General features: G+C 42.9%; 2 protein-coding genes across 2 annotated transcripts in view; one reads left to right on the plus strand and one right to left on the minus strand.

Moving 5' to 3' along the window:
- Positions 1 to 15,768, minus strand: part of naaladl2 (N-acetylated alpha-linked acidic dipeptidase like 2) — a 526,866-nt gene that overhangs the window by 247,951 nt on the left and 263,147 nt on the right. Inside the window, exons 9-10 of the mRNA XM_085263600.1 lie at positions 9,257 to 9,376; positions 6,260 to 6,392 (exon numbers count right to left, since the gene is read on the minus strand). Coding sequence (XP_085119726.1) covers positions 6,260 to 6,392; positions 9,257 to 9,376 — 253 coding nt within the window. The remainder of the gene's footprint in view (positions 1 to 6,259; positions 6,393 to 9,256; positions 9,377 to 15,768) is intronic.
- LOC146546928 (uncharacterized) lies at positions 1,092 to 4,766 on the plus strand. The gene is made up of 2 exons (XM_085263601.1): positions 1,092 to 2,099; positions 3,303 to 4,766. Exons 1-2 carry the CDS (start codon positions 1,095 to 1,097, stop codon positions 4,230 to 4,232), a joined length of 1,935 nt encoding a protein of 644 aa, XP_085119727.1. The 5' UTR covers positions 1,092 to 1,094; the 3' UTR covers positions 4,233 to 4,766.

Here is a 15,768-nt window from a genome sequence, read left to right on the forward strand (position 1 = left end):
ATGCAAAAAAATGTAATAAATGGTTTGCATGTAGTTAAAATGGCAAAAAAAAATATCTTGACCATTTTTTAATAATCTCCAACAATTTGACACTTTCCAAATAAAAGTGTTGTTAAGACTCCAGTTGTTCCGCTAGCCTCCATTCTACAGAGGAAAACAAAGGCACTGACAGATGGTAGCAAACAAAAACGAATAGTGAAAGTAAAAGTGCAGCTTATTTGAGTATCAGTGCCAATTTTGTCATTATGCAGCAATTTGAAGTTTCCAAGACTAAGCAGACCCACTTATTCAGCAGGTTATAGAACCACTTTTAGTTGAAATAACTTGAAGTTATCGTCTCTCTCATTTTGGAGGGCACTATGTCCTGACACATAATTTAAATTGGGTTGAGACCTTTATTCTTTTTCTTTTTTCCAAACATGGCACTATTATGGTCAGACATCTCTACTTTGGTCTTATCTTCCCAAAGGACTTTGCTTCAGAAGTCTTGTTGTCATGGTCCTGGGCCGTGTTGGCCCAGTATTCTTAGTTCTCTTGTATTTTTGTATTCAGTTCCCTGTTTAGGTTCTGTTTCCTGAGTTGCCCTGTTATGTTGTTCCCTGTGTGCTTTCCCTTTGTGACTCTCACCCCCTGTGTGCCCCTCTATGTATTCATGAGCCCTTGTCCCCTTTCGTGTTTTATTCCATGTTTTCCCCAGCCTGTTATGTCTGTGTTCTCCCCGTGCTCTCTCCTCCTGTCTGAACCTCTGTGTACTTCCTGTTGGACTCTGCCCGTCTCCCGTCAGTGTTATATTCACCCCGCCCTGTCTCGTTATGGTTATCTGTGTCAGCTGTGTTCCCCGTGTGTTCCCACTTTCCTCGTTAACCCTCTATTTCTGTCTGCATCTTCCTCTGTTCGGCGTCGCGTTCTCCCTCATGTTGTGTGTTATTCTCCCCGTGGTTCCTGGTACATCTCATGTTTAGTTTTTCCAGTTTAGTTCAGTACTGTTTTGTGTTTCACCTTTAAGCCAGCATTAAAACTGTGATCTTTAAGTTTATCCCCGTGTCTGTGAGTCTGCATCTTGGGTCCTTCTCCTGCCTGCCACACAACGAATCATGACAGAAGAACGCGACCCCGAACTGGACCCAGCAGCTCACAACCCCTCCGCGGACCTCCAGGAAGACTTGGTCTACACGGTGGAATACCACTGTGAGGAATGGGCGACGCTGCCTAGAGGCGAATACCGGGAGACCGTAGCCGTCCGTCTTCAGCGGATGGTGTCCGGGCTCCCGTGGCTATTCGGCGCGCTGCGCCCCCACATCCGGGACTTTCTTGTGTCCGCCGTGGGCATCCGCCCGGGGCAGCTGTCCCAGAAAGAACCGGAAACGGTCAGGATCGGGACCATGGGGCTCACCACCGTTACGCCGCCTGTTCGCTTCTCATCGGCTTCTACATCTTCGCCACCGCCTGTCTACACTACGTGGCGCACGGAGATGCCAGAGGCCAGCGACTTCGGTGAAGAGGAGCGGCAGCAGGTGTTACGGGCGTATCGGGAGGACGAGCTCCGTTGGAAGCCCTGGCTTATCACCGAGGAGGAGCTCTCGTCAGCTGTCCCACCACAGACCGACCACCCACCCTCGCCGCCGCGATCGGGCTACTCGTCTCCTGCTTCCTGCCTGGCACGGATGTGGTCTGAGGGCGAGGAGCCGGTCGCCACGGAAGGCCAGGCTGAGCCCACGGCCGCCCCTAAGAGGAAACGGCGTTCCCGCCGCTGTCGCGCACCGCCACGGCCCGTTCTGCCCTCCACTGAGCAACACGAGGTGGCTGTGGGGGGCGCGGATTCCGACCTCGAGGAGCGGCAGCGCGCCGTATGCGCGCAACAGGAGGAAGAGCTACGAGAGGAGCCATGGCTCGCTCCCCCCTACGATGAGGTTTTCCGCGGGACACGGCTAGCCCTTGGGGGCCCCCGGAGTTGCCTGGGACTCCCGCCTGCCACTCCGCTTACTACCGCCTCCTCAGCCGCTGCGACGCCTCAGGAGCCTCCTTCTCCCACGTCTACGGGGCCCACGGCCAAAAGAAAACGGCGTTCGCGTCGCCACCGCATCGCCCGACGCTCGGAGGTGAGTGAAACTGTCCAGTCGCTCCAAGTTACCTCTGAGCGGAAGGCATGTGAGGAGGCTACGGACTTAGCCGGTGAGGTGGCTAGCAATGAGCCATTCACCGAGCCGCAGGCCAGAGACAGTTCCGCTCCCGCTTCACTCAACCCGGCAGGGACCACAGACTCGATTCACAGACTGACAAGGTTTCCCACTGCCTCTGGTTTTAATAACGGTAGGGAGGTGTTTCCTTTGGTGTCTCTTTCCGTGTCTGCAGTTCCAACTAAATCTGAGTTGCCTGTGGTTTCTCTCTTCCCTCCTGAGCCAGCCCTGCTCCTCCATGGGTCACTGAATGAAGGCAACAAAAGCATAGCTAGTGCTCCGGTGTGCCCAGCTACACTTGCTTTTCACGAACCAGAGACTGTGAACACTGGTCATGAATCCCTAGCATGTTACCAAGATGCACACATAACAGCAGATCATGGTGACCAGGACACTGTAATGTCACAACACGTCTCCTGTCTCCCCATAGGTAATAAACCAGGTGGTTCTGAACTGTTTTGCTCCAGCACCATAACCACCACTCAGGAGATGGAAGCTGGGGTCAGGCTTTATGTGACACCATTTTCTCCTGCCTCTATGAACTCGTCACTAGATAGGGTTTTGGCCCCGGACAATGTCGTAACCACCCTCTCTCAGCCTGAAGTGTCACCTGCTTCAGTTAATGGTTCACGTACCGTTTCACCTGTATCTGTCTCTCCACTCAATAGGGTTAGCACTCTGAAGCCACAGATCACTGCGGGTACGGGTTCCAACAAACACATCCATCCAACACACCACAGTCATGCTACCACGGTGCCATTGGTTAGGTCCATGTCTGTGCATTTACTGTTTTTCCAGGAGTCAGCTCCTAATGATCTAAGCTTTGTTTTTGTGGATCGAGTGGTGGTTCTTGTTTTCCGTATGGTCGAACCAGCTCCTCTGAGCCGCACACTACCACCGGTTGAGTCCAACCAGCTTATGTTGACCTCTCCTAGGACTACACAGACTGGGCTAGTAACCTCTGAGCCACTTTGGACTGGTGCGGACTTTGGGAACCTAATGATTGCTGGCTCAGAACTGGTGGTCCCTACCACTGTCCACTTCATGGTTTCTTGTGTTAAGATGTTAAGCCCTATAGACTGTTTTTTACCTGCTCTCTCTCTCTCTGGGTTTGTGCCTCAGCAGCCTGTGTTTCCTCAGCTCCTAGTCCAGCCAGGGGCCTTCATAACTGTTTGTCCTGCGTCTGCTGTTGGACTCCCAGGTGTGCCTATCTGGCACCCTGCGGCGACGCCACCGCTTCGCGTCACGTCAGCTGGAGGGTCCGAGGGGCCCGTTCAGCCTCCTGTCTCCGCTGGAGGGTCCGAGGGGCCCGTTCAGCCTCCTGTCTCCGCTGGAGGGTCCGAGGGGCCCGTTCAGCCTCCATCAGCCTCTGCAGCTCCGTCTGGCCCAGCCTCAGCCTCAGCGGCCTCAGAGTCTTCGTCCTCGTCTGGCCCAGCCTCAGCCTCAGCGGCCTCAGAGTCTTCGTCCTCGTCTGGCCCAGCCTCAGAGTCTCCCGCCTCGACTGGTCCTGTGCCCACCGGGCCTCGGCCAGTACGCCTGACACTGGAGAGCCGCCGCTGCCTTCCGCGCGGCCGGCCCCCTGAACTGCTCCGTCGTCTCCTTCGCCGCCGCCGCTGCCTTCCGCGCGGCCGGCCCCCTGAACTGCTCAGTCGTCTCCTTCGCCGCCGCCGCTGCCTTCCGCGCGGCCGGCCCCCTGAACTGCTCCGTCGTCTCCTTCGTCGCCGCCGTTGCCTTCCGCGCGGCCGGCCTCCGGACCAGCTCTGTCACCTGTGCCACCCGCCCGGTCGGCCCCCCGACCGTGTGACCCGTGAACTTTTGTGCCGGTGGGCTCTGGGTCGGCCCCCTGAACTTTATTTGAACTATGGTCTTGTGCTCCTGTGTTTTCTGTTGTTCGTTTTTGTTTTTTGTTCCGAGCCCTCCGTCCTGGGCCCCCGCCGCCCGCCCTGGGTCGTTTTCTGTTTGGTTTTTGTTTTCCTGTGTTTGGGCTGTCTGGAGCCAGCCCTTGTGGGGGGGGTGATGTCATGGTCCTGGGCCGTGTTGGCCCAGTATTCTTAGTTCTCTTGTATTTTTGTATTCAGTTCCCTGTTTAGGTTCTGTTTCCTGAGTTGCCCTGTTATGTTGTTCCCTGTGTGCTTTCCCTTTGTGACTCTCACCCCCTGTGTGCCCCTCTATGTATTCATGAGCCCTTGTCCCCTTTCGTGTTTTATTCCATGTTTTCCCCAGCCTGTTATGTCTGTGTTCTCCCCGTGCTCTCTCCTCCTGTCTGAACCTCTGTGTACTTCCTGTTGGACTCTGCCCGTCTCCCGTCAGTGTTATATTCACCCCGCCCTGTCTCGTTATGGTTATCTGTGTCAGCTGTGTTCCCCGTGTGTTCCCACTTTCCTCGTTAACCCTCTATTTCTGTCTGCGTCTTCCTCTGTTCGGCGTCGCGTTCTCCCTCATGTTGTGTGTTATTCTCCCCGTGGTTCCTGGTACATCTCATGTTTAGTTTTTCCAGTTTAGTTCAGTACTGTTTTGTGTTTCACCTTTAAGCCAGCATTAAAACTGTGATCTTTAAGTTTATCCCTGTGTCTGTGAGTCTGCATCTTGGGTCCTTCTCCTGCCTGCCACACAACGAATCATGACACTTGTGGTTTGTTCAGACACACCTAGGTAAAGCGGAGCCATCTGCACTCTTCTTTTTAGACATAAAGGGCTTTTCCCCCTGTGAACCCACCCAAACAAACCACACTTGTTCAGGTTTTTTTTTCCAATTGTACTATCATGAACTTTCAAATCCCATAATGGAAACAAATGACTGCTGCTGAGAATCGGTGACAATAAAAAGTATCACACATTAAGAAGACATCAGCATATTAATGTACTTAAATTTATATTTAAATCGTGGTTGTAACATGTTCACATGACACTTCTTATTATTAATTTCACTTAATTAATGAAATTATTATTAATTTCATTAATTACACAGAGATTAATCTTGGCAGACTCTTGCAGTTGAATAAAGTATGGTTTATATGAGTAATGAGGTGTCCTTTCACATCCTCTGTTCTTCTGAGCTGCATTAGCACAAGGGACCTGAGAGCATTGCGATTGGTGAGAGATCAGACAGCCAGCATCTGTCTCTCTCTCTTCCACTTATATACAGCTCAACACACCCGTTCACATATACACTCTTACACATGCTCACACAGCAGCCCAGACATCTGGTGGGGCTCTAGTGGGTCTTGCCACTGTGGTGCTGGGACTCTTACAAGGACTAAAGATACTTCAGCAGTAATGACATATCCCTATTGACCAGACCGGGCAGAAAAACAGGAAGTAGGGACAAGACAGTGTCAGAGAGGTCATTCATCTGGGGAGAGTGATTTAAATACAGTAGAATAGAGTCGAAAAGATATTAAATCCTCTGCCAGAGATCAAGGTAATTTTCAAGCACTGACCAGTATCCAGAGAGAAGTGTTATTGAACTGAGCTTTACTTAAAGGCAGGGCTTTAACTGAACCATGTGTTGTCATTGTTGTTTTTTTTTTTTGTTGTTTTTTTGAATAAATATAATTTGTAGGTTTTAACACAATAATGCTAAGCAGGTTTATTTGTTCCATGCTGTAGCTTGGCTTTGCTCACAGACTATGACTTTGAAATACTCAGTAAATCTGAACATAATGTCACCCCATGACATGCCCTCATTCTCTTTGCTTTCCCATCAGAGGGGTCATGCAGGCAGATGTCGTAAGCTTGCAGTTTGTGTACTTATCATCAGTATCTAGCTAGATAAGAATAGCAGGAATATGTGTTTTAAGTGGTAAAAAGCTCCCTTTCATAACAAGCTGACAGTTATTGTCAGACTGTTCAGCAAATTACATTTGATTAATTTGGAGAAATGCATTACTTTTTACTAAAGTTGTTTGTTTGTATTTTGAAATATCTTTGACAGAAAATTAAACCTGTTTTTTGTTGTTTTTTTACCTTAGAAAATAAAATGCCTTTACCGTTGTTGTGAAGTAGTTCTATAAAAATAAGCTCAAACTGAATTAACTTTCGGAAAAAAAAATATACATGAAAAACACAAATTGTTCACTTACCAATTGCAGGATTTCCTCCAGGGTTTAAAGTGACTCTAAAGGCTTGATGCCAAGTGTGGCGACTGGGGGGACCATCACAGGGGTCAATGTAAAGAAGAACACCCCCAAAACCCAACTCAGACAGCAGGGATAGCTAGACAAACACAAAGATTCAATGATGAAAACAGAAATAGCAAATATCTGTGTATACCATCACTGTTAAGACAAGACATGTAAACGTTATAGTTATTTTATTCATAAACACTGTCTCAAGTAAATATTTACTTCACTATCATGCAATAGATGGTGATAAGTCAGAACATTAAGCATTAATTCAGCAAGATTGAGAATTAAACATTACTGTGGGTGAAATCACGGTAAAGCACGCTGTTTTGACATGAGTTTTGGTGTACTTCATCTCCTTCCTTTATCAGTGTATAGACTAGTCACAACTCAAAATTTAGATCTAATAAAACAATACACCAAAAGATTTTTGATATGATTTCTTAATAATTTTTTTGAAGTTTATTTCTTATGAGCAAAATTAACACAGTGAGAGGGGGTTTCTGATTTTCATGTTGATCAAAGGTTACACTTGTGTTTATGTAGTCACCCTCACTGATAATAATGCAGAAGTGTTTCTGAGAGAGATGAAGTGTGCTGCAGCTGCCACTGTGTAGCACAGTATTTTATGGTTGTCCATGGAAGATGTAGTGTCCTTGTTTTTTATGAGCGTAGATGACTATTTTATTGAATATGTGACACCAACCACGGTCACTCTACTCTCATCACAACTCTGTCCTTCACTGGAAAACAGGGACACAACACAGGCATGGACTCAGGGACACACAGACACACACAAACTCAAAAATCAGCCTCTTTTAATGAAAATCCCTTAATACACGTATTTTTTATACACACGAAAGTCATGCAAATTAATGGTTCTTTTCGTTTCTCAGTTATGCATGTGTTCTGTGACTGTTCCTAAGACCATTCACTTACAAAACATGCCCACACACACAAAAACGCATGTACAGCACACATACACACAGTTTGTAGTCCATGATAAAAGCAGAAAAAATTGTGGAAAACCAAAATCAGAAGAACACAAGCTGAAAAATGTTTACTCAACTCAAATTTATGATAACTGGGTATCAAAGATTTTAGGAATAAATACGCAACAGTAGGAAAATATACTAAAATAAGACCATAATGCAATTAGCAATGTCTTTCCAAAATTAGCTGCTGTTAATGGAGCCAAATAAGTTAAAACACACTGATAAGCACATCAGTGTGTGTGTGTCAAATTTGACTGAAGCTGCATGTGTAACATTAGGCCCTGCAGTCACCGTCACACACTCATTAGTGAGAGTACAATTCTCATCAATCATCCTTCCCTACTTCTACGTAAGGAGTGATCATTTCTCTCAGCCACTGGTACATAGAGACATTATGAAACACACATGCTCATATTTGTCACAAACTATGGGTGAAGAGGAAAAAATGGGTCAGCAGCCTGTTGCTTGAAGGGGTCCCATGTGACAGCTGTTTCAGTTAATGGATTTTTAGAAGTCTAACCAAGCCAATGCAAGATGAAGCACAGTGACCCGACTTTAAACATTTCCTCTCCTTCCCTTGCTAACTTCCATTTACTCCTGTTATACCTCATTAGGCTGTCATTTATCAATAGCTTAACATAAAAAAGTTGTGTAATGTCTGAAACAAAGGAATTAAGTACAGAAGTATTCCTTCAGTTATAGCAGAATAACAATGAGAAAAAGTATATTCTGTCTGAGGTTATGCAAGTCTGTGAGTGACTCTAAATAGATAATGATCATCTTTACAAAAACGTCTTACCACATTAGCTTTCCAGAATGTTAAAAGTACAATGCTTAAAAAAATCTAACTCCTGGAAATGTTGAAGCACAAATGTACAAGCACAGATATATTTTTGTCCAAACTGAGTTAAGCATCAAATTTGATCTTTTACCTTACTCAAAGTAAAAGCATTATTCCCCCAAATACATCCACACAATTTTCTGCAGAATTTTGACACCTGTAATTTAAATAAAATTCAATAGTTCCCTTTTATTAAAATATATTCATGTTGTTAACCCAACCTAATGATCTCGTTCAGATTAGATTGGTTTAATGCACAACGCATGCACAAAGAGTTTTGTTATTCACTGACTTCTGGCCGCTGAATCAAAACAATGAATATGGTGACTAAGTGATCTGTATTGCAAGTTCATGTTATCAGATCATAATTTATTCTAATCATTACACAATGTAGTGTCAAGGTTGGCATTTATGTATCGCTGTAATCAATGCAATGCATGGATCCAGTACATTTACATTAACTTTAAATTTCATTGCTGATTATGTCCTTGTAGAGGCTGCCTTCATTTTTTTCAACAGAATTCATTTTGATTTAATGAAAAGTGAAACAATATTAATGAGCAGGGTAATTAACATGTTAGTATGTGTTTATGTTTTAATTAACTGGATTGGAACATATATTTTCCCTGTCATCTTCTTATTGATGGGAAAACTGCTTTGAGGAGAATGTGGCAGACATCCAAGGAGAAACAACCCTAATAAATCAATGTATTGCTAATGTTACTGCTCATGAAGCAAATGGATTGAGATGTCACTGTGCTAAGGAGGTGCAGATAAAAAAGTTAGGTATGGTAATGGCAAACAGAAGAATTAGTCATGTATGACAACCCACGTGGACTAGGTGCTATTGAGTATAAAATCCCTGTACAACAAGCTGCACTTAGATTCAGAAGGCAGTGTGCTACTTTTCCATGCAAGTTAAAGGTACTTCATTTAGGACACTCTGTTTTGAAGCTCTGATATTACAAGAAAATCATTTTTGAGTCATACCTTGGAATTTTTTTAAAGATCAAAACATTTCATTTCTCCTGCTGCAGGATTACCATTTCAGACCATATCATTTGATACCTTTATTGGCACAATATAGTGAGCATTACTTTGTGGAGCTTTCTATCTTACCTTGTATAGTAAAGGTATTTTGCCAAGTTTGACAACAGCAATCTGGTTGGTGAGGTTCAGGGTCTCTTTGGCTCTTCTTAGGTCATCGACACTGCCATACTGGATGTCCACCACCTCACCCTGGTGATGAAAAACAAGCAGAACATCAGGGATCTACGATACTAAATTAATATTAAAAACTCTGATCGTTTATTAATATGTTTGAGGGTAACACCACCCAGATTTTACGTAGCATTTATGTATTTATATGCCAAGTCAACTGGAAGCTCACTGAATAATTAATAATTCCTGCATGGCCTTACTCTGGATATCAGATCTTTATATTTACTGTCTAAAAGTGAGATGCTGACATTGGCTTCTCATTAGGACAATATTAAATGACTTTCAGTTTTAAGCTTGTTGAGGACCCCCCACCCCTCCAAAAAAAACAACAACAAACAAACAAAAAAAAACAGATAGACGTCAATTAATAACCAACGTGCATGCCCAGAATTTACTATATAGAATATTACTACCAAAGAATCTGTTGACTTTGCAGCATCCCGAAATCACTTTGACGAAGTGTCTTTGTATCTGTATGTGAGTGTGTGCGTGCATGCATGTGTGTGTGTGTGCGCATGTGTACTTTTGTCTCCATGCATGTCTGGGTAACTGAGCAACTGTTATCACCTCCCAAATTAAAGTGACCTAGAAGCTGTTGAGGAAAGTCAAAGCATTACTTTTTTGGGGTCTCTCTCTCTCTCTCTCTTAGTCTCTCTCTTTTACCCTACTCCACCCATCGCTACTTCCTCACCTGGGCCTGATTCATTTTTCATGTGGCCTGGGGGCGAGTGTAACACGATGCTGCAGTAGGGTGAATGTGAGTGAGGGGTAGAGAGTGCCCGACTGTGTGAATGCGAGAAAGTGAGAGAGAACACATCTTTTTGCATCAGGGGACCCCAGTACATGAGAGCGCGAGAGATTTATCACTCCTGCCTGAATTTGCATTATAAAAGTCTTCCATTTAAACCGAAAGCCATGGAACAGTACAAGACACAGCAAATTGTAATACAGAAAAATTCTATACGGATTGAGATGGCACTGCTTAAACTAGACCAATCTCCTTTTCCTCTCTACCTTTATTCTTTCATTTCATCTTGACAAGGTAATAAAATTAACGATGTAAGTGTCCTCTGTCTGGCTGAAGCAGTGAGCATCTTTCACCTGTTAAGGTAATCATTTTTTAACCTCTTTTTTTAAACATCTTTCCTTTCAACCTAGCCTGTCAGTCAAACCAGGTTTTGGTTGACCAATATATATCCAGTATCTTATCCTAAATCTGTTCTGTATGTATTTTTAAGTGCAGGCTTGTCATGCATGCAAATTTCTTTTTTGAATGAGAAGAAAATAAATGTGAATATTTACCTAACTATCATTCAATCAGGAATTAATTTATGTCTTTGCTAAAACGAGCATTCTCACAATCTTATACTTTAGGATCTTAGGTGTGAGTGGACCCAGTGTATGTAAAATTAATATAAAATTAAATGCAATGATGGGCAAAGTTTAGTATGTGGATTGTCTAGTTATGGTACAATGTTCTCCAGGGAAACTCTACATCCTGGTGTCCATGCAAATGTTACTGTCCAACATGCTGCAGCAATCGTTTCAGACCTCCAGCCTAAGAAATGACTCGAGGAACAGCACACGGACCCAAAGGCTTTGATTGACAGAGTCCAAATGTGAGGATCCTTTGACTGAGTCCCAAATGATGCCCTGCCAATGTCCTTGTGCTGAACAACATAGAGAATACCCCACAAAGACTTTCAGCCCCGTCCGGATGTTCAGAGCTGTTTTCAGAGGAGAGGCACTTCTACAACATTAGGTAAAAATGTGGCTGTGGCTGATTATAGGGATTTAATATATAAGAATACTCTAATCTGCATGAAAATAAGCACAAAACAAGGAAGAATATGGACTACATAAAAAAACAATAATTGCAATAATTTTATATCTCAGTCTCTGTTTCTAAATGCATACAGCATATGAAGAAAGAAGAAATGATGACGTGAATTAGACCAGTCATACAAGGAAAAGAAAGACGATTAAGGTTTGTTTCTTTCTTTTGTAGTCTGCTGATTAAAGCCTGCACATACTTTACAATTAAGTCTCATCACGTCAAGTGGAAACCGTACCTTCATACAGGCATTATGTCAGACAGCATGAGGGGACAGGTTGAAAGAAGGCCTGCCTGAGACAGACAATTGTGTGTCTGGCATTAATGCAATTTAGGAAAATTTACTATTATACATTTATTTGTAGAAGTGGCCTGACTGGATCTTAAAAAATTCTTGGGTCTGGATATTTCTTCATATGTTATAGTACATGGATACATGTTGCAGGAAGGCAACTAAACTTTGTATAAGAAGTCGTCCTGATTTCTATGAGGATTTATGTTCCTAGAAAAAAAATTGTATAGGAAAGATATGTAAGCTAAAGTATAGTTAATTAGTTACAAATGCAGAATCTCAACTGCAAAAGGATTCATTTCTTTTCTTTTTTTTTTAGATTTAACACACACACACACACACACACACATGCGCACACACACACACACACACACACACACACATGCGCGCACACACACACACACACACACACACACACACACACACACACACACACACACACACACACACACACACAGGGAGTGCAGAATTATTAGGCAAGTTGTATTTTTGAGGAATAATTTTATTATTGAACAACAACCATGTTCTCAAGGAACCCAAAAAACTCATTAATATCAAAGCTGAATGTTTTTGGAAGTAGTTTTTAGTTTGTTTTTAGTTTTAGCTATTTTAGGGGGATATCTGTGTGTGCAGGTGACTATTACTGTGCATAATTATTAGGCAACTTAACAAAAAACAAATATATACCCATTTCAATGATTTATTTTTACCAGTGAAACCAATATAACATCTCCACATTCACAAATATACATTTCTGACATTCAAAAACAAAACAAAAACAAATCAGCGACCAATATAGCCACCTTTCTTTGCAAGGACACTCAAAAGCCTGCCATCCATGGATTCTGTCAGTGTTTTGATCTGTTCACCATCAACATTGCGTGCAGCAGCAACCACAGCCTCCCAGACACTGTTCAGAGAGGTGTACTGTTTTCCCTCCTTGTAAATCTCACATTTGATGATGGACCACAGGTTCTCAATGGGGTTCAGATCAGGTGAACAAGGAGGCCATGTCATTAGTTTTTCTTCTTTTATACCCTTTCCTGCCAGCCACGCTGTGGAGTACTTGGACGCGTGTGATGGAGCATTGTCCTGCATGAAAATCATGTTTTTCTTGAAGGATGCAGACTTCTTCCTGTACCACTGCTTGAAGAAGGTGTCTTCCAGAAACTGGCAGTAGGACTGGGAGTTGAGCTTGACTCCATCCTCAACCCGAAAAGGCCCCACAAGCTCATCTTTGATGATACCAGCCCAAACCAGTACTCCACCTCCACCTTGCTGGCGTCTGAGTCGGACTGGAGCTCTCTGCCCTTTACCAATCCAGCCACGGGCCCGTCCATCTGGCCCATCAAGACTCACTCTCATTTCATCAGTCCATAAAACCTTAGAAAAACCAGTCTTGAGATATTTCTTGGCCCAGTCTTGACGTTTCAGCTTGTGTGTCTTGTTCAGTGGTGGTCGTCTTTCAGCCTTTCTTACCTTGGCCATGTCTCTGAGTATTGCACACCTTGTGCTTTTGGGCACTCCAGTGATGTTGCAGCTCTGAAATATGGCCAAACTGGTGGCAAGTGGCATCTTGGCAGCTGCACGCTTGACTTTTCTCAGTTCATGGGCAGTTATTTTGCGCCTTGGTTTTTCCACACGCTTCTTGCGACCCTGTTGACTATTTTGAATGAAACGCTTGATTGTTCGATGATCACGCTGCAGAAGCTTTGCAATTTTGAGACTGCTGCATCCCTCTGCAAGATATCTCACTATTTTTGACTTTTCTGAGCCTGTCAAGTCCTTCTTTTGACCCATTTTGCAAAAGGAAAGGAAGTTGCCTAATAATTATGCACACCTGATATAGGGTGTTGATGTCATTAGACCACACCCCTTCTCATTACAGGGTTGCACATCACCTAATATGCTTAATTGGTAGTAGGCTTTCGAGCCTATACAGCTTGGAGTAAGACAACATGCATGAAGAGGATGATGTGGACAAAATACTCATTTGCCTAATAATTCTGCACTCCCTGTATGTATGTATGTATATATATATATATATATATATATATACATACATACATACATACATATAATTTTACTGTCTGTGTACTTTTAGAAGCACACATATGACATATTATTAAGCTACTGTTAACACGTGCAACTTTTATAGTACTTTATTGTAATGGGGGTTGTTTGAATGCAAAGTCTTGCTTGTACTGGTATAGGCAAAGATAATGCTACAGCAACTAACAACGTGAGCCTTAAGCAACAAAAAATGTCATGTTTTTTCCTCACAGATGGAAGCCATATTCTATTAGTTTTTTAAAATGTAGGCATTTTTGCCATCAACTTAGCTGCTGTTCTTGCCAGTTTCCTCAAACATCTCTTGTAACAGCACCCTGAGAGGCCCCTCTGTGAAATTACAGTGTGTAAACCATCAACGTAGATACTTCACAAAGCTCAAGGTTTCACTGTTGGCAGGGGACAAATTATTTGACATGTTTTTCTGAAAAGAAATCTTTAAGAGGAACTAGACTCCTATCTGCATCTCCAGAACGAGCCATAGTGGGAGTCCTCTAGCAGCAGTTATGACCATCCCTATTAACCCACCATTGTCCTGTGGTCCAACGGCAGTATAGTAAATCAAGTGAGTCTGGTAGTAGCTGAAAGGTTGACTCCATTCTTCCTTCTGGTTCTGACAGCAGAAGGCCAAAAGTAGTTTCTCATAAAGGGCAATGTTTCATACATTATATCCTTACTCTTTCTAAACTCTCAAACGCCTCTAAATCTCAAGCAGTCTCAGTGGAGATGTCAGCTCTTGCCCCAGGGCATCTCACCCGGGGTTGGGTGTATCATTCTCCATCCTACCTGCATTAAGGTAAAGTTAATAAAGAAATATTAGATTCTTGCGTGTAGCTGTCATAGTCCACTTTATCTGCTTTGCTATGGCATCACTCCTCTTTATTAACAACGAGGTGTGAGCTACCATCCATTTATTCTTTTTATAAACTGCACTAGGTGTTTTTGCATTCTCTTCTCTCATTACTTTTCCCCAAACTTTAACTTTTAAAAGAAAGTTTCTTCAAACCTCTGACAGCCTCTCTGTTTAGAAAGTGGTTTAGGAAGAAACGATTTTCACGTTTTGTTGAATTTTCCACTTTGAGACACACCTAACCTTCCCCAATCAAAGAATGACTTCAAACGCATGTAAATCACTGAGTTAAAACAATGATGATGAAGCACTTTTAAAATTTGTGAAATTGTAAAGAAAACACTACTAGTTGCAGTCAAAGGAGCTTGCAAAGAAAAGCGTCTTTAAGTTACTTGAAGACGTCTTCAAGTAACTTAAAGACGCTTTTCTTTGCAAGCTCCTTTGACTACGATGACCTGGATGACTGAGAACCTTCACAGACACTACTAGTAGCGCCGTACCTCAAAAGTCTGATTGATGATTAAGGCTGCGCTGGCTTCAATCTTTACAGCCATCACCTTCAATTTAGCTACTTTATAAAGGACAGACATGATCACACTTGAAACATTTCTTTTTTTGAGACCTTGAGTAATACTGTACATTTATGTATCTATGTACAGCCCCTAACTGCATGCACGTGTCCCTTGGTCAGAGTTCAGTAGGCAATGGACCATGGCAGTGCTGCCTGAGAATACAGAATAGCCATTTATAAAGCTTTCTGGGAGCAAATGCATTCCTGGATCTCCAGTTACTCCAGTAATTCATTATATAGTGTATGTTTGTATCCTTATGTGTATAACTGACAATGGAAAGGAAAATTCATACAAATGACAAAAAAAAAAGGATGATAAAGTGAAAAGAGAAAAGGGAAAGCACCAGGACGAGTATTTTTTACTCTACCTGTGTTGAATTAGTCAGAATCTTTTCCCAACAGTCTATCCTTGGAAGGCTTAAAAGTGAGCTTTTATAAAGCATTAGCGAGCTTTTTTACAGTGTGATATTGAGTCACATAATTGAGCCTGTGGGTTTGCATAAAGTTTCTTTCAATACTGACGTTTGCTCAGCCGGTGGATTGGAAGTGAATTCAGTTTATCATATTCGATTAATAATTCATGTCAAGAAAACCTATTATTTAAAAAACTTTGGTCAAATTTTAACTTCATTTAAAACACAGACACACAAAACCCCTCATAAAAGCAGGTGGCCAGTATAACACTGCAGAAAAAGTAAGGCTCCATTTATGAATAAATGCTGGCATTTTTCTTATCCTTTCTTTAACAATTGGGTGTGATTTTTTTTATTTTTTTTTATTTATGTTAGTTACG

This window comes from Mchenga conophoros, linkage group LG23 (assembly GCF_057382185.1).
Source record: "Mchenga conophoros isolate Kocher_MC1m ecotype Shallow Benthic linkage group LG23, M_conophoros_male_GT1.1, whole genome shotgun sequence".
Lineage (NCBI taxonomy): Eukaryota > Metazoa > Chordata > Actinopteri > Cichliformes > Cichlidae > Mchenga > Mchenga conophoros.

Coding starts and splice junctions, on each gene's coding strand:
- LOC146546928 (XM_085263601.1), top strand. CDS start 1,095: ATGACAGAAGAACGCGACCCCGAACTGGACCCAGCAGCTCACAACCCC. Junction 2,100..3,302: donor GCATCGCCCGACGCTCGGAG/GTGAGTGAAACT, acceptor GTGCCTCAGCAG/CCTGTGTTTCCTCAGCTCCT.